Raw genomic sequence first — 19,198 nt, 5'->3', positions numbered from 1 at the left:
TGATAAATTTGTATCCTTTTGTTTTAAAATGTTTCGCCATTTTGGGTTTTTGCAAGTCTGCAAACAGTTGTACAATTATTTCTTATTCAACATACAATTTGATTAAAATAACTCATATGCATAGGTGCTAACACATAAGGAGACATGGCAGCTACTCAAGGCCCTAATTGCTTTAAGCGGCTCCTTAGAAAGTCAGAAAGTGAATAGGAGAGACCTATATATATATATATATATATACATATATATATATATATATATATATATATATATATATATATACAATTTGTGTTAAGGATTGCATTCTTCATCATGCATTCTTCATGAGTTGCATTGCACAGATGGTTTCTAGATTTATTTTAGAGACTCTAAAAACCTGGAGCATCTCTTGTTTATATAGGTCATTCATTATACAATAGCTCATTTTTTATATGGATATACCTTTTGTATATGGCAGAAAGAACTAGCTGTATGAAAGTCAAACTGAAAAATATTACCACTTTTTAAAAAGAAATAGTTGATTTCAAAGCTTTTTAACCTAAACATAGATTGCATGAAACATTTAAACTTAATCAGTTTCCAGTCTTCCTGCTGTGTTTATGTGTTGTAAGTCTACGTTTAAATGATTGCTATTTCGGGCTAAGGTTCATTTGAGTCAGTAATTGCACAGCATCCTGCTTGTTGTGTTAATTTTTTTTTGCATTTAACTGCAGAATCAAATAAAAGCTTAACATGGATCAATGCAAAATACTTACAACTTACCACTTCTTCATGAGTTGCATTTTCTACATTAATGCCGTTAACCTGCAAAGACAATATAGTATTATTATGGATAACCTCTCCTTTTAATGAGATGTCAGTATTACTTGGAAATTAATGCGTTTAAAAGTTATTGCACTTACACACAACAATATAAGACAACATCATTTCTGAATTTACCATGAAGGAGGTGTGTTTGATAACAATTAACCATGGTAGGACTTTTGCCAAGGAAGGGCATTCAGCTGCTTGTGTCCTACAAATATTGTACTTCAACATTTCTGAAAAACTTCCATTCCTCAGTTACCATCCTTGATAACATTTCTAACCGACTTGTCCACTAATTTCTCCAGGTATAAACATAAGTATACTTTGGAAGATTACATTTTTTATATCTATAGACATAATGATAGTACAATATTTTGCTTAGTATGTTCACAATAATGTTTTTAATGCTATTGGGAGACCTCTGTTGTTGGGAGAAAAGGAAAGAAAGGAAAAAAATGTAAGAAAGAAAGAATGAAAAAAACAAGGAAAGAAGAAAAGAAAGAAGGAAAAAGACAATAATGAGATAGAGAGAGAGAGAATGTGCGAAGAAAGAGAGAGAGGGAAGGAAGGAAACGGCAGGGATATCCAGGGTGAGAGGAAAAAAGTAAACACAAAGAGGTAAAATAAGGTGAGGTAAGTATATATTTAGTATACATCCATGGATGTTCAATCTAGTTCAATCCTGCCTTATTGCTGTTAAAGGTCACTCAGATATACAGATATTCCAGCCATTTTACCTTTACCTGAAAAAATAATAAAAAAATAATGTCCAAAATAATCCCAGAAAGTTGTACAACATCCATTATAATGTATATATTTTTAAATAATTGCTCCTTTTTTTTTTTTACTAGTAAAGTAGAATATTTTTTTATCAAAGTGTAATTTGTGACTCCATATAAGAAATTTGTTAGTTACTTGGAAGATGGCTTAACTAAAAAGTTGGAGCCCACTTAAATCAATATTTCCCAAAGTTAGGTTTGAGAACCAATAATAAAATAAAGACACTACGTACTGTTTGTTTACAATACAGTTGATTTTTTGACATTATTAACTTTCATTTAGTAGGTTCCACTTTTACAACCTACCAAATCATAACAGCTATTAGAGTTTAAATACTAAATGGAGAGTTGTTAGGAGACTTTGCATGTGGTTTTAGCTCTCCCACCTTGTTTTAAGGGCATCACTGGTAGATTTTTCCAGTATGAAGGACTGGGCTGGCCCTGTATTATGCATAATTCAATGAATGAGAAGACTTTGAAGACTTTTAATTGGTTTAACAATAAGATTTTCCCTTTGGAGAATAGACTCCGTTGTCTTTTTTACCCAAGCAATCTTTAAAAAAATTAAGAATAAAATCTGTCATATGAAAAAGTTACATGGTAATTGCTACCTTAACTATTTTCTGCTACTTTTCTTCTGCAATAATGATGAAAATGATTAAGGAGAACTCCCTGGTCTTATACGAATCTGATTAAAAATCCATATAAAATATTAAATATGAATTTTCCTACCTGCATTACTGCATCGCCTATGAATAACATTCCACTCTGGTCAGCTACAGAGTAATAAAATTAAAATTTGTTAACTTAACTGTAAAATGCAAAAACATCACAAATAGCATCAAACCAATGATATTTAAATATTTAAAATATGCTATATTACATAATACAAAACACTTCTAATATAATGATCACCCCCTTTTTAAATGAAAACCCAGGTTATGCCAGAATTACACAAAGGAGAAGCTAGATTGGTTTACAGTGTTAATAAGGCATATCTATCCAGTTTATATTCTGAGATATATTATCAATACTTATATAGTTTGCCAATGCATAATTAAAGATCTTTGAGCTTGACAGTGATGTTGGTTGGTTAGTATATCAGATGATAGATTGTTTAATAAGATTAACACAGACTGAAATTGTGTAATGGTTGCTCCTGCAACATAAATATAGCAAAGGAAGAGGTGAATAGTTCTCCTGCTAGTTTTTATGGGGATGGTTCATGTGAGGATATGAGGGAGGTTTTAAGAACCTCTCTTTAGATTTTCGTAGGCTTAGAAAAACCCAAGAACAACAAAAACGTAAAACTTCCATCTTCTTCACCTCAACCAGTAAGAACACTGACCAATGGCCCCTACTGATTCTCAACCATATTATCTGACTCTCAGTGCCACTGTCCTTGTGTGCATGATTTCCATCTCCCTCACCTGGAGACTTGAGATAAATGTTTGCTTTCATTTCCCTGGAGCGGTATACAGTGGCATATTGTGGGTATGTCCCAGTTACCCCCTATTACACAAATTTGCAGGTTCCTTCTTCTATGCTGAGCATTGGGATACGACATTATATGCTGGAGTGCTGCATTTTAAAGTCATTTAAAGTAAAATCATTTTGGAGCCTTTAGTCGGGTAGGCATAGCTCAACAGTCTATATGAGCTAAATACAAGGAAGATCTCTGACCCCTCCAACCAGCCCAAGGAGCATCAGAAAGTTATGGATAGAATACTCAACTGGCTATATGAGTTCTTACATCAATGACAATTATATTGTATACGCAAATGAGCTAATAAATCAATACATTTTAAGCAATGTTGTTGAAAAATAGTGACCTGTTTTCCAAACACAGACAATTTCATGTAATGAATGACTTAACACCACAATAGTTTTCTAATGTTCAGTCTCTTGTGTCTAACCTGTATGATCTCCACCTTAACTGTATTTTATTAATTTAATAAAAGTTACGTTTTATGGGAGTTGATTCGCCTTTGTAATAATTAGCTGTATTTTAAATTCTCAATTTCATCACCAGTATAACATTTTACATAATGAAAAAAACAGCTATGTGTATGTCAATGCCATGCTGCCTTGTGGTAAAAAAAAATAATGCCCTATTTTTAATACCAACTAGAGGGGCTCCTGACTAGAAGGGACGATAATAAGGATTTCATTAGAACTGTCATTAGCAATCAGCTCAGTATGGTATGTCCCGTAATACCATATGACCTCCAGGTCTGCAGATAAAGAGTATTTACAGGAAAAAAAAATCACTTTTCTTTAATGCTTCTTTAGTAATTTTTTTAATTATTTTAAGGGCTAAATTGTGCCTGTCCATATTACACTATTTTTAGTATTAATTATATTTTAAATACATTTTGGGTTGGGCAGAAATTAACTTTATTGTAGATTTCTAGTGGAACGGGTTACAAGGTGATTAAGTACCTTTTATATATATTTTATTTTTACACTTAATTTACCAGCCTGGAATTCATAATGCTGGCTCCTGCTAATAGCGGAGAGTCCAAACGGTTACTTTTTGAGGACATAACAGTACATCCTAAGATCATTAAGGGGCTATGCATGATCACATATACCTCAAAGCATGAACATGCCTTTCTTAGGTTCCCAAGAATTTTGGGATCAGCCACACAGTTCAATAGAAATACAAACTATTTTTTCAACAGAAAGCATATAAATTCAAATCTAAAACAATTTCAATATTTTTAGCATAAAAGTTAGAATTCATTACATTTTTATAAGGATATCCAACAAATCAAATTAGAGCGTACAAACTCTTTGTCGAGCACAGAAGCAGTATATTCGAGGGAAGCATGTACCATGAAAAACTAGTTATTAGAGAGTGTTATATTAAAATGTGGCACACAAACTGGAAGCCTCTCAAGAAACAATAATGTGTATTTCAGAATTTCAAACACATCTCCAAAGTTTTTATTTTAGCCTACTGACAATCCCCTTAAATTGAATCTGTCACTTTTCCAAATCCTATATTTCAAAGTTCAGTAAACTAAACAAACCAACAAAATGGTGTTGTAAAAAAAGCATTATATAAGTTTATATGTATAGCATGGGAACAGGAAATCAGCTGATATTCTAGTTTTGCCACCTTAGCCACAGACCCATAAAATCAAAATTTCCCTTGAATTTAAATATATATTTTGCCAAAAAATATACACTGGGAAAAAAAATAGACAATAACTAAAAATTCTAAAAATGGTGACTATACATTTACAAAAATGCATACAATGAAAAACATTTATTATTTTTACGATCTATCCTGTCTACCACCATAAATCAGAAATATCATAAAAATAAACATGTGAAATAATAAAAAAAATACCCAGGTCCTTATGCGAAGGATTGCAGTTGTTGAGGTAGAGCATATGTTTGGAAACATAATCATCAAAGTATACTATGGATGTAAAGAAAGAATGAGGATTTGTCTTGCTTTGAATTTAAGAGTTTTGGGTGTCTGATTTGAATAAAATATAACAGGCTGTGAAGTGCAGGGTATGAAAACATACAAAAAAAATAGGATACATGAAAAAGCTGTTCTAACAAGGGTTAACCTGGGGGTTTTGTATTTAGTAATGGTAGCTGCCTTTCCTGTGATTTACTTGAAAAAAGGTGTACGATAATCTGAATACAGAACTCTTTCAGGAAACTTTTAGGGTTGAAAAAGCTGAATCTTACCCTTTGTTTTATTGTATAGCTCAAGAATGCACACAATAAAAAATACTGTACTAAAAAACACACCATATGTGGCTGTTAAATTGAGTGAACACAACATATTTGTCATTTTATACTTAATGTTATGTCAAATGCATTAATCGTCCCCGAGAACTTTCAGTTTAAACATAAAATTACCTTTCTACGCTTGAAGGCATTCGACTCACAGGAAAAGTGTTTTTTGAGTTCTGGAAATGATTCACTCATCACTACTCAACTGCTTCTATTAGAGTGACAGTTTTCAAATCATCAACAGAATTGACCTTTCTAAGAAGCTCTCTGATTCAATAATATTGTATTCTTCGTGTCATTCATTGTAAGAATGTTTCATAAATCGTTTCATCAAAAATAAATATTGACATGTTTTGTATGTGTCGACAAAGTAACATAGGCAAAGTCTTCCAAAAACATTTTAGCATAATTAACCCTTAGTGTTTTAAGACTTTGTGGTCTGTGTAGTTTAAAAATATTGTAAAGGCTTAAAAGTGTTTTTTTGGGGTTTTTTTAACCAAACATTTCAAGCAAAATCATTAAAAAAAATAAATAAATATATATATATATATATATATAAAAAGAACATGCATTAAATGTTTTGGACTTGCTGTAAACAATGACTTAAAATGATATTTTGCTAGTACATATGTAAGAGAAGGGGAAAGACTATTATATTTTTAAAAAGCATTCATGAATAGACTTTCAATTAGAGAAACACTCCCCTGCCATTTCCATTCCTTCAGGAAAATATTGGTTCACTGAGCATTTCCAGAGTTGTAATTTAATAGCAACTTAAAGGGTCAGTTTACTGTCCCTGAAAGCCCCACTAACCAATAATGTATATTAAAGTACTCTGCAAGCACTTTAATATGTACTTCTCAAAAACTGAAAAGAATGAAAAATAAAAGTACTTGATTTAGGTAGAATCTGCAACTGTGTAGCTGCAGCTGCCTTCCTCTTCTGTGCTCTAATGATAAAATCAAAAGGAGTACTTGTGCGTGTAGATGGGGATCAGAACAAACCCTGGTTTCAGTGTTCGGCGACCCAGAACTTGAGCTGACTGTTGGTGAGTATATCAGTCAAACACATCTCCTGCATGCAAAATTGCTGGAGGCGAGGGAAGGGGTGAATGCATATAATGATTCTGCAGAATCCAGCCATCCATTTGCAAAAGGTACACCATGTACATTTAGAGGGACCTTACATTTTCATATGCATTAAAGCGCATATGATGGCTGGACTGTCCCTTTAAAGGGATGTCATCACCATGAACCAAACAAATATAGAGTAAGGTTGTTTGGTCAAACAATGTATTAGCTGAGTAATATTATTATTAATTATTATTAACAAGTCATTTCAAAAGAAACCAATATGTAACAATTTTATGAAATGTGTAAAAATAGATGGTAGTGACATTTTAAAGTAACAGAAGCCAATCTTTTCAGAATGCCTTAAGAAAACTGAGATATAATTGAATCATTTTATCACTTAACCTTATTACTCTATTGCCCATTATTTTAGCATGTGTTTCTTTTTTTCCAATCACCTTAGTAGTCACAACACATAGCATTATTTACCTGCTTGACCTTTGAAGATTTTTGATATAACTACAGGCACTTTATGTTGGGCTCCACCCTGTAAAATAAAGAGAGTGTAAATTAGAAATATGCAATAACATTGTGGTCCTTTGTTAATGCAGTTTAATATTCAAACACATTGTGGCAAATATACCAGTAGCTCAAAATCTCTCTATAAGTGCTAAATCATTGGATTTAAGAAATGTTTTGTTCTGTTTTGTCCATATGCACACTTTTCAAATACACACAACATCTAAGACTCTATAAGTAGATGGGTTTTAGATAATTTTGATTTCTTTGGAAAATATAAATTCTGCATTTATGATATAATACTTTTGATTAGCAAGATAATAAAAACAACTGTGCATTCACAATAATATTACAACTATATTATGAAGTTACAACTGTTAAACTGTTTCAGCCTAAAAAGCTAATTGTTTTTGGTTGATAATGAAACATTTTGTGAAGATTTTGGACACTGAAGAAATCATATAGGTGCAAGAATATTGTATGGCATGTTTTTACATGCTATGTTGACACATAGAAGGTTTATAGAAGGATTATAGAAGGATGCTAAGACCCCCTCAAAAGCAAAGATGCCAACAGAAACTGACACTCAATAACCAATGAAGTTGTAAGAGATGTTTCCTAACGTGGGTAGAAATGGAACACCTTTACTAAGATATCTACATGAAAAAACAAAACAAATTATTTTTGCCATTTTATAGAGTAAATAGTATTGATAGTACATGTTAAATTGGTGTAGTCTTAACAAAATCCCATTAAACAAATTGCAACATTTTGGAACATTTAGGGACATAAAAATCTTTACTAATTCATCCAGAAACAAATCAAGGAAATGGATTCAAGGTTAGACAAATAGGTAAGTAAATATGAAAAAAATAAAAAGTGCTAATGAGAACACCTAAGTCCTGCCAGGAAACATTTTAGATGTAACAAGGCTATAAGCAAGACTCTGGCTTGTTAGATCTCCCTTTAAATCTTGCCTTTACTTAAATATATAAATGTCCCTCTGACCATTTATAACACAAAACCACAGAAGTTGTTCATACGTTGGTGGAACCTACTGTACATGATAGATGTATGCATGGAAGAGAGACCTTCCTATGTTATTCATGAATGTTTATACATCGGTTGATATTGGTTAGACTAAATATACTACCTTATATGTATTATATACATGCTTTTTTTGGATTGTGTCTTGCCTGAGGTAGCATCTCAAAAGACATCCTAAAAGTTCTGTCTGGTTATTAAAGACATATATTCCTTGCAGGAACATTTTATCAATTCCTAATGTGAATATACGGAACTAGGTCTATTTCTTGCGGAACTAAAAGCCCTAACAAAATACTAACTAAATTAACTAAACTAACATATTATGTGGATACCTATAAGGGGCACTTTTTTAGAGAATGCCAATATGGCAATACTCAATAGAGGGAAATTGATTTTACTTAGAATGGACTCCAAACATACACACGGCTTCCACATAACCTGGAAAAACCTTAAAGCACTGGATAACCCTTCACAGTTTTTAGAAGTGCTAAGAATCCAAATGTCACAACTCAACAACCATTATTGGGATTATGTGAAAGAACAAAGGGACAGTTCTATTTAGAAAAAGCAAGTGCTTCTCATAAAACCTTTTTGAAAAAGAAACCGTGTATAGAATTATACATTTACCCTTGAGGGCTGCAGTTACTCTTTTTGCTTGAGACAGTAATAGCGTTGGATTTGATTGGACAAGGAAATAAAAAAGAGACATAAAATAGTCTGGTATTTATTTCACACATAAACTAAAGGTTTATGCTAATAAATTCAAATGGTATGAAAACCAAATATTCTGGTGACATTCAGTTGTAGAGGTTTTAAAGTAGCAAATAATGAACCTCAGTAAATTGAATGTAGTTCAGCTGAAGCTAATAGCCATTCCCAGGAATATTATTATCGTACACAGGACACTTTGCAAACCTGTAATTGAATTCTCCACCCACAAGATATTTGAATATAACAATTATGTAGTGCAGCATTTTATTACCACTAAATACTCAGCATCATTATATAGTGTAACACTGTCTTTATCACTACGGGTGTTTTTTAATATATATTTCCTTTGCCGCTAGTGGTATAAAAGTAGGGCAGCTAGTTTTTCTGGCACTTCAATTTCTCTGTCTGGATAGTGTTACAATATTAAGTTTGAGACAATAAGGATATATATATATATATATATATATATATATACACATCGATCAGCCATAATATTATGACCACCTCCCTAATATTGTGTAGGTCCCTCTTTTCCTGCCAAAACAGCCCTGACTGTCGAGGCATGGACTCCACTAGACCTCTGAAGGTGTGCTGTGGTATCTGGCATTATCATCAGATCCTTTAAGACCTGTGAGTTATGAGGTGAGGCCTCCATGGATGTATCCTGGTGCCATGTGTTTTCCAGGTAAGCAACGCACACACACTTGGCCATTCACATGATGTAAAAGAAAACATGATTCTTCAGACCAGGCCTCCTTCTTCCATTGCTTTGTGGTCCTGTTATTATGCTCACGTGCCCATTGTAGGCGCTTTTGGCAGTGGAAAGGGGTCAGCATGGGCACCAGTGTTCCCTCTAAGCTGTGCGCTTGTGCGCACGCACATAGTTTGCAGAGGGAGTGCACACAAACAAAAATTGTGCGCACAACCAGTAGCTGACCACCCCCACCCCCTTCGGTACACTACTGGTTGTGCGCACGGCACCCCTCCAGAGACGGACAGTAATGTCCGCCGCTAGAGGAGCAAGCTCGGTTGGGGAGATGAAGGATCTCCCTCTAACCGTCTTTAAAAAAAATCAAGGGAGCTGGAGGTCTGTTAATGCAGACCTCCGATCCTGCTCCCTTTCGATGAGTGTGGCAACTGATGCTGGGCGTCGGGATTTGATGTCATATCCCGGCTCACAGCACTGAAGCCACGCCCACCGCCTCCACTGCAAAGGAAGGAGAGGACACAGAAGAGGAAGAACGAAGAGGAGGAAAAGTGACAGGTAGGAAAACATTCTGTGAGAGTGAATTAGTAAGTGTGTGAGAGTGATGGGTGTTATGCTGTAGTTTAAACTGAATGTTTGTGAATGAGTGTGTGTGTGATAGCATGGATGTGTAAATGTGTGGGGGGGGTAGCATGGCATGGCATATTACTATCGTGCTCAGGTTCCAGCATGTACTGGCTGCCTGAGCATGATAGGATTGCTGTTAGCAATTATATATTTTTTTGTTCAATTTTGGTATGTTAACCACACCTTTATTAAAAGTAAGTAACACACCAAAATTGGACAGAAAAATTCGATGACAATATTAATATATATATGATTGCTAACAGCAATCCCACTCCTATCATGCCCAAGCAACCAGTACATGCTAGAACCTGGGCATGATAGGAGTGTGATTGCTGTTAATTATATATATATATATATATATATATATATATATATATATAGTGTACATATATATATATATATATATATATATTCTAGGCCAGACACTAAAGTGGTAGGCCTACACCACATCAATGTTTGGCTTAGTATATAGTGATGGGGGTTATGCTGCATTATTGTCAATGTCTGGCTCAATGTATAGTGATAGGTGTTATGTTGTACCACGGTCAATGTGTGCCTCTGTATATAGTGATAGGTGTTACACTGTACCACTGTCAATGTTTGCCTCACTATATAATGTTAGCAGTTATGCTGTACCACCGTCAATGTTTGCCTCAGTATCTAATCATAGCAGTTATGCTGTACCACCGTCAATGTCTGCCTTAATAAATAATGATAACAGTTATGCTGTACCCCTGTCAATGTTTGCCAAATGATAGAAGCTATGCAGTTTTAAAGTGTGTGTGTGGGGGTCCCACGTACAGGATCCGCCCCAGGTGCCAAATACTCTAGGTACGCCCCTGCGGACAACAGTTTTCCCCAATTTTTTTTTTTTATCCTTTATGCGGCCTGGAGCCTCCTCTCGTGATTCGCTCATAATTTACTTATGCAGTGAGAATTTCACCTTTAAAAAAAATATAACAGTAAGTAATACTATTGTGTGACTAATACTACATTATCACACTAAAATGTAGTGTTATAAACCATGAGCGAGCGATACCAAAAATATAGAATAACAATTTAAATTTAACATTTGCAGAAGCATATTGTGCGCATAAAATTTTGGCTCTGGGAAAATTTTTGCACAAGAGAAATTTTCTGCGCACACCACCTAAGAAAACTTAGAGGGAACATTGATGGGCACCCTGACTGGTCTGTGGCTACGCAACAAACTGCGAAGCACGGTGTGTTCTGACACCTTTCTATCAGAACTTTTTTAGCAATTTGAGCTACAGTAGCTTGTCTGTTGGATTTTATCACTTGGGCCTGTTCCCACCACGTGCATCAATGAGCCTTGGCTGCCCATAACCCTGTTTCCAGTTCACTCCTTTTCCTTCCTTGGACAGCTTTTGATAGGTACTGACCACTGCAGACCGGAAACAACCCACAAGAGCTGCAGATGCTCTGACCTCGTCGTCCAAGCATCACAATTAGGTATTTGTCTCTCAGATCATTACACTTACCCAACTTTGAGGATGCAATGTTTACTTGCTGCCTAATATATCCCACCCACTAACAGGTGCCATGATAACAAGATTACCAGGTTATCAGTGTTATTCACTTCACCTGTCAGTGGTCATAATGGTATGGCGATCGGTATATATATATATATATATATATATATATATATACCGTATTTGCCCGAATATAGGCCGTACTTTTTCCCCCCACTTTAAGTCTTTAAAGTGGGGGTGCGGCCTATATTCGGGGTCTAGCGTCCGACGCCTGGGACACGCAGTTCCGGGCGCCAGGCAGGCAGCAGGGTTAGGATACAGATCCCTCGCAGCGGTGCAGAGGACCTGCATCGTATTCTCTGATACGCTTAGACAGCCTCCCCTGCCAGCACTTCCCACAGGGGGGAGTCCCGCCAAGGGAGATTGTTCAAGAACATCGTGGCAGCATATCTCGGGGGAGTAGAGTGGCAGCATATCTCGGGGGGGCACCTCTTGGGGGCAGAGTGGCAGCATATCTCGGCGGGGATAGAGTGGCAGCATATCTCGGGGGGGCACATCCTGCGGGACAGAGTGACAGCATATCTTGGGGGGAGGCAGAAATTTGTTTCTTTAAAAAAGCACCTAAGTTTTAGGGTGCGGCCTATATTCGGGTGCGGCCTATATTCGAGCCAATACGGTATATATACAAAACCCATATGACTTTATTTTCAGATACACAGTACAATTTTGCTACCTATAAAGAGGGGATGGTTGGCAATGTCTAATATCTTTTTCATAACCGGAAAATGAATTACCATAATTTGGATTATTCTTAGCACAGCCTCTTTATAATAGTAGAGGTGTTCCTAATGTCTTATTTTATGTTAGAATTATAATTGCACCTACCTTAATACTTAAACCCAGTCCTCCAATGGGGTCTCTGTGAAGTGTAACAGTTCTGCGCTTTAAAAAATTGGAAAAAAAATACAATTTAGGTAAATATTTATATGTGTAACTCTTTTTGTTTTGCTAGCTATTCACATTTTCGTCTGGTATATTTACTTGTATTACATACACATCTAAGACATATGTATACTGTATATTGTTATTTACTGTAAAACAAGTGTCAGGTAAATTTTTTTAATCTAAAAAAGGCAATGAAAAATGAAGCAATTTGAAACAAACAAAGTTCAAACTAACTAATAGTTTTAAATTATACAGCAAAGAGTATACCTTGAAAATTTTAGTTATGCCTAAAGTTATGCCTAAAGTTAGAGTGTTTAATAACTTTACATTAGTACCGCTGCAGAACAGCATAAGAAATCACTGAAATTCTACTAATACCGCAAATCTAAATTTTCTGCAACTTATTTTTTTATCTTCGTATATATAATTTTCACAAGGAGGCTTAACTTGTTAGCTGGCATTAGATTAGTGAAACCTGGTGGGAGAGCTCATTCGATGTGTGTGGATAATTTTAATCTGTTTTTCTCATAATGTACATTTCTCATGAAACATGTGAAGCTAGTTTACATTTGCTATCTTTAAATATAAGAAGAAAACAAAAAATTATATTTGTATTGATTTTTTCCCCATTTGCTTATTTTCTAGGCTATATTTACTAAGTTAACCAAAAACAGATACTTTTAGTTGAGAGTTTTCTTTAAGTGTTCATAATTTATTTATTTACAGTCAAATGGGAAACTTGTCCAAAGTCAGTCTTTCTGAACAGGTCATATTATTTATATTGTTTTTTATCAAGTATATCTACAGTAAATATATATTTAATATTTTCTTTCTCCACATGCTTAATAATAGAATGCAATGCTGAACAGAATCTGAAAGAGTAAGCTGTTATTTTATCACTACAAGGAGCATTAGGACAATACTGCATACCAAGTCGAGTCTTAATAGTGATAGTATTTTTTATTTTTTATAAAGCAATACAAGCATTGTGTCTTTGAACTGAAAATAACTGAAGTGAAAATCAAATAAACATGTCTGACAAGTGCATTTCAGCATTTGGGAACTGGGTTGCATCAAACAGAAAAGAAAAGTACAATTACAAAACATAAAACAATAGAAATATGTAACAAAACTAAAAGAAAACCTTCAGGGCTTATAGGCTAAAATTAGCATGCAGCTGAACGTGGATTTTTTTAATACAGTTGTGGTTTAGCAACTGTGACCCATTTCCAGAGTTTTGTCACTACGTGCTTAAATTGGGCTGTTATTAGAATTCCAGGGATTGGCAGGGAGTATGCAGAAGAATTGTATCCCATCATCAATATTTCAGCGGGCCATGATGTAGTCCAGAGCTCATTTTAAAACATGGGAAATAAATATATTTATACAAATGTATGCTCATCCATTTTTTTGTAATTTGTTTTGCATTGTTTTCTTATGGGGGTTATAGTGGGGGGGGCTACCCATGGTATCATAATTTATAATTCATGCATGCCAGGGGACTGCTGTCAGTATGGTTTCACTTGAACTTTTGAACTGGGGAGGCATCCTCCACCAGCAGACTCCTAGTGAAACACTGCAAGTTCTCAGGTATGTGTGAGTAGTCCCTCTATTTGCAATGTAGTGGGACAAAGGAAGAGCTCGGCGTGGGCTCGGGATTCCCAAATAAGCGATTAGCCTTTTAAGCTAAAAAATATTTGGTTTACGTACATTGTTGCAAATGTCAGGTGATACAAATGATACAGAACCTGTGGCTGAAGACACTGTTTTTTACAGTAGCATGGATACCTTGTTGATTTGGTTGATCAGACCTTTCATTTTGAAAGTGAGGTAATTTCCAGTATGTTTAAGTTTTGCAATGAGCAGAAACAAAAGCCAGGATGATGTTAAGTAAGGTTGGACAAAAAAACAAAATGTATTTCCTTGCTTCAAGCTCGATTGTGTTTACTTTACTAAACACCACCTCACACTTCATTTAGATGGGTTATACAGTGCAAACACAAAGGATGACTTGCAATCATCTCCAAGCTTACAACACAATTTGAGCACTTTACAAATTAGAAGGTGGGGATTAATGAAGTAACACACATACTAATTATTATTATTATTATTAGTAGTAGTAGTTGTAGTAGTAGTAGTAGTAGTAGTAGTAATAGTTTAAAAATAACCATGCTGCACAACAGTGTATTATTCTATCCATGCTTTTTTCCATAAAGCCTTGGAAAATTGTATTATATAATTAAAAAAGATGATGATATTATCGTGATCCAATGATATTTGCCTTGTAGCCTTTAGTGAGAAAATATGTTTTCCAGAAGCAACATGCTATAAAAAAAGCAGTTTTACATTTAATTGCTAAATTTGAACATCCGAGGTACAAAATAATCTTATACAATCTCTAAAATAGAAGAAAGATAACACTTTAGGTATGCAATTATTACAAATTTGTTGCTTTTTTAATGAATAGAGAAATTGAAATATTTATCAATTTATTTGATCTGATGGTACAGAGAAAACACATTCTAAAAAAATCTAAAGAAACCTTCTCACACTCAAATATTATGCCAACTATTAATTAATTATTGTTGCTTGACTAGTAAGCAATAGATGGAAATATGCTGTTGCAAATAATTATTTTGGATAATGTGTATTTTTGAATTCTGGTGAGACAAATGATGTACAAGTGTTTGGCAGTCTGTTGGAAAATATCTTCTTAAGATTTGTTTTAAAATGCTTCCATAGCATCATGATTAGAATACCTTCCAGTTTCTAGGGTGAAACAAAAGTCTGCTGAATACATATATAATCAAAAGGCTCCCTGGAGCTGCATAGGAGGAGATATGACCTTGCCTTCAGGGCAAAAGAAGGAATTATGAGGGGGTAGAGTTTGTGAAGTTTGGCATGCAAGGGCCAGATCTCGCAGGACTTAACTAGGTCCAGAGGAGGTCTGAGGTTGGTACGTTGCAGGAGTTAGCTATAGGTATGGTTACTCGTGGTGCACAGAGCCTGAGGAGTAAGTGCAGGACACTCCAGGGGCACTTGCCCTCGTGATTCAGGTAGTCATGTGGCTACTGCGCTGGAAAAGACCACAGTTCCAGCAGGGGTGCAGCCATTAATTAAGTTGGTTATAATTGGTTATCCTTGGTATCTTTTGGTTGTTGGTGTATAAGAAATGTTAACAATGGTGGTTGATGTACTTGGTGTCATAAAAGTTTATGTTTTGGCAAGTAAAAGGTTAATGTCACGTTTTAAGAATTTAAATCTTAATACAAAAATGTTTATTTTAGTGTTGCAGTGCTGTTGTAATATGTGGTCTGCACCACGGACAATTTTCGTTCATAGAAAATGGTGTCTGTTGTTTTAATCAATGGGGGTGACCATAACAGGACGCTACCTCATTCATGTCTTTGATGTACTGCCGCCTCCCATGGAAACGTCCATTAGTTTTACCAGTACATAATTTCTGGACTGATTGCATACTGTATTGCTCCTAACCATTTTAAAACATATCTCCACTGGAGTTTATCAATATATTTTATTTTAGAGTAAATTATGATCACCATTTTGGGGTTGATAAACTAATCGTTTTCTTTGTGGCATCTCCTCTGAGAACTTAATATATTTTTCCTGGATGTGCAAACTAAACTCGTTGTGCATTAAACTAGATATATGCAGATATATACATTGAAAATATTTATGAATGTTTTCATTTGTGCTTATCTGCTCAAAACATTTAGTAAACGACAGGAAGTTGCTAAATATCCTGAATTCAGATCAACTGATAAGGTATATTTTGATTTGCATAGTATTTATTTTTATTACTAAAAATGATATACTTGTGACTAAACACATCAAGAAAAATGGTATGAAAAACTAAAATATTTTCTTAATTTTACCTTTAAACATTTGTTATTATAAGCAGAGATTATTACAAATAGGTGACCTTGAAACATATCATAAAATATATTTAGAATCAAATATGTTAGACAATCTCTTTTGACAAGAACAGAAGTTCAAGAACAGGAAATTAAAATGATTGTTAACCAGGTTAAAATGCTTACAATCATGAGGGGGAAAAAGTAGAATATCTTTCATATTATTCGCTCAAGCATATTAACTTGAGCGAATAATATGAATTATATGAATGGTCTTTAATTCTCCATCGTTAGATCAATAAGGAATGGTAATATACACTGTCAATGTCCTAATACTTTGTAATAGTTATTTTTATCTATGCAGCAGTTAGGAAAATGTTATGCATTATTGTACATTCAATATGGTTAATAGCACTTCATTCATTCTAAGCTCTAGAAACTATGCAGCAGTCAGGCAACCTTAAACGCCATGACTCTACTATACCTACTACCTACTATAGATGAATGTATATTGAAGCACTCAGTGAGTAATCCTAACCCTCTGTGAGTACTTATGCATTATGCCATCACAGAAAAGAAAAGAAACATGTTATAAAATCTAATCTATGGCAATCGTTGCCACGTAATATAGCTGCTACTTGTTATAAACAACATGTATTTTATTGTATTATAGATTTATTGCAGTTATGATCAAATTAAAAACAAACATTTCTTTTAGAATGATTGGAGTTAGCGTGAGTCTCTGTGTTAATTTGTATGCGTGTAAGTTATGGGGAGGGCACAGAAGAAATACTGCCCCAGGTGCCACTGACCCTAAGCTAGGCCTTGCTCTCATAAGATATGCTTACAGGAGGTTCGTAAGGAGGGGCAATGGGCGAAACTTAGGTATTATGTTAATGCATGTATTAGCATATATATTATAATTATAAGAATTCCAGATAACATAACGAAGTGTTTTACTAAATATGTGTTTAAAAAATATGTGTTAAAAAATATGTGTTTATATGGAAATGCATTGGTTTATTTGGTAAAGCACTTACATTTGCACTGTGGTCGGTTCCAGTGACACAGATCACGTCTTGTTTCTGTATTGTTAATGCTTCCTTAGTAAGTCGGATACGTACATCATAAGCATTCTCTGAACCTTCATTATACAATTTTGCAAAACCAGTTTTAGTCTGTGGAAGCAAAACAGAAGAACAAAAGATTAATATTATATATTGTCAGCAAAACATTAAAAAAAATACTGTAATATTTTTTTTTTAGATAAAACTTGCCATTTTTGTTTCAAAATCTGATAGCATCATAAAGATTAAAATAATTCATGTATTAAACAAATTATTGAGTTATAATGATGTCACACAGAGTTAATAATCCCATAGTAGGAATTATGGAAACAATCAATAGGTTAAATGTTTACTGATTATATACGCTATTCCCTAACTAAAATATGGATTGGTATTGTTTCCATGAACCTAAGTTTTTAGCGTATAATCTAAGCATCTGTGAATGCCTTTAGATTTTTGCTATCACTAGTTATAAAGAGTCAATATAGTCTGTCGAGTTTGTAATGAGAAGACAGTTTTAGACTAAAGGAAGTCAGAGTGAAGACACACAAGAGGTAAAATTGATATAGGCTTATAATGGTGGACCACATTAACTTATTTAAACGGGACCAATTATAGTGGGCAAAATCATGGAATGTGTTTAGAACAGGTGGGAGATAAGTTGGTATAGCTAACAGTTATACAAAGTTATACAAAGTGTATTTAGCTGCCCAGGACATTGCAGGAGAGCTAAACATTCCAGCTGCTGACACTAGTATATTTCAGTAAAGGGCTAATCCCAATGAATTTAGCCTTACAAATTGCTAAATTGTCAATTAAGTAGAATATCTAGAGTTTAAACTTTCTCGGGGCGTGGCCTGCAGCTGAAGAGAGAGGATGCACGGCTGAGCTCCTCTCCAAATAACCCTGACGTTCTCGGCACAAACCGGCTTCATACGCGGTTAAACCACCGGCAAGCTGGGTCCCGGGCTACCGTTATCCCTGGAGCCCGTACCGGACGCGATTCGCGCCGCGGATTTTGTTGTTTCTACAGAAAACCAAGCGGCTCTGCAGAAAACCGCGCGAAACCGCCGCCATCTTACCTCCTCGCTCCCTACTCACCTTCAGCTGCACGGCACAGGAACAGCTCTATCGCATCCTGACAGCGGCCACACGGATCCCGTCGCTCCGGCAGTTGACACGACACTCCAGCACCGACACGCGGCGAGAAACGGACAGGGTAAGGGGCGTTTTCTCCCCAGCCCTCCGCCATTTTCTTGTCACCGGCCCTTACACGCTACGGGGAGGGAGAGCTCCTGGCCGAGACACACGCCAATCCCTGCTATACTGCACACGCATTTAATTTTTTGAGAATAGCACTGGGCTACCTGGTTACTGGGCATTTTAGTGTCCGAATTTTGGAAGAGGAAAGGGACAAGGAGGACAAAGTATAATAATTAAAAAAGAGGAAAAAGAAAAAAAAAAGAAAAAAAAAAAAAAAAAGAAGAAGGCTCTTTTCCACTATACTACAAAATTTACCTACTATCACTGGTGAGCAGTATTACATGATACCTGCCTCTATATGATCACATTTATATCTTTGATTGCTGAAGGGTATGTGAAAGCGTCCTGATACGGATCACTACGTTCCCTCCACATCTGCATCAACTCACATTATGCCCAGCCGGCGATCAAAAAAACAGACTCCACTTAAACTAACTACGTTTTATTCTCCAAAAGACAGCAACCCATCGCTATCTACTTTTCTTTCTTCAACGGACGCTACACACAGTGATTCTAATCCGCTATCACCTATT

The 19,198-nt window shown here is 35.1% G+C and overlaps 1 protein-coding gene across 1 annotated transcript in view; it reads right to left on the bottom strand.

Annotated features, from left to right (window-relative positions):
• The window catches only part of LOC149278227 (gamma-2-syntrophin-like), a 93,635-nt gene extending 74,981 nt beyond the window's left edge, over positions 1 to 18,654 (bottom strand). Inside the window, exons 1-7 of the mRNA XM_089502173.1 lie at positions 18,504 to 18,654; positions 17,613 to 17,629; positions 17,376 to 17,513; positions 12,401 to 12,457; positions 6,902 to 6,959; positions 2,316 to 2,359; positions 760 to 801 (exon numbers count right to left, since the gene is read on the bottom strand). Of these exons, the coding sequence (XP_089358299.1) occupies positions 760 to 801; positions 2,316 to 2,359; positions 6,902 to 6,959; positions 12,401 to 12,457; positions 17,376 to 17,513; positions 17,613 to 17,629; positions 18,504 to 18,654 (507 nt within the window). The remainder of the gene's footprint in view (positions 1 to 759; positions 802 to 2,315; positions 2,360 to 6,901; positions 6,960 to 12,400; positions 12,458 to 17,375; positions 17,514 to 17,612; positions 17,630 to 18,503) is intronic.
• Between the last annotated feature and the right edge of the window lie 544 nt (positions 18,655 to 19,198).

This window comes from Sceloporus occidentalis, unplaced genomic scaffold (assembly GCF_023333645.1).
Source record: "Sceloporus occidentalis isolate IW3139 unplaced genomic scaffold, rSceOcc1.0.p SCAF_197, whole genome shotgun sequence".
NCBI lineage: Eukaryota > Metazoa > Chordata > Lepidosauria > Squamata > Phrynosomatidae > Sceloporus > Sceloporus occidentalis.
Note: the sequence above shows the minus strand (reverse complement) of the source record. Positions and strands in the feature narration are given on the sequence as shown.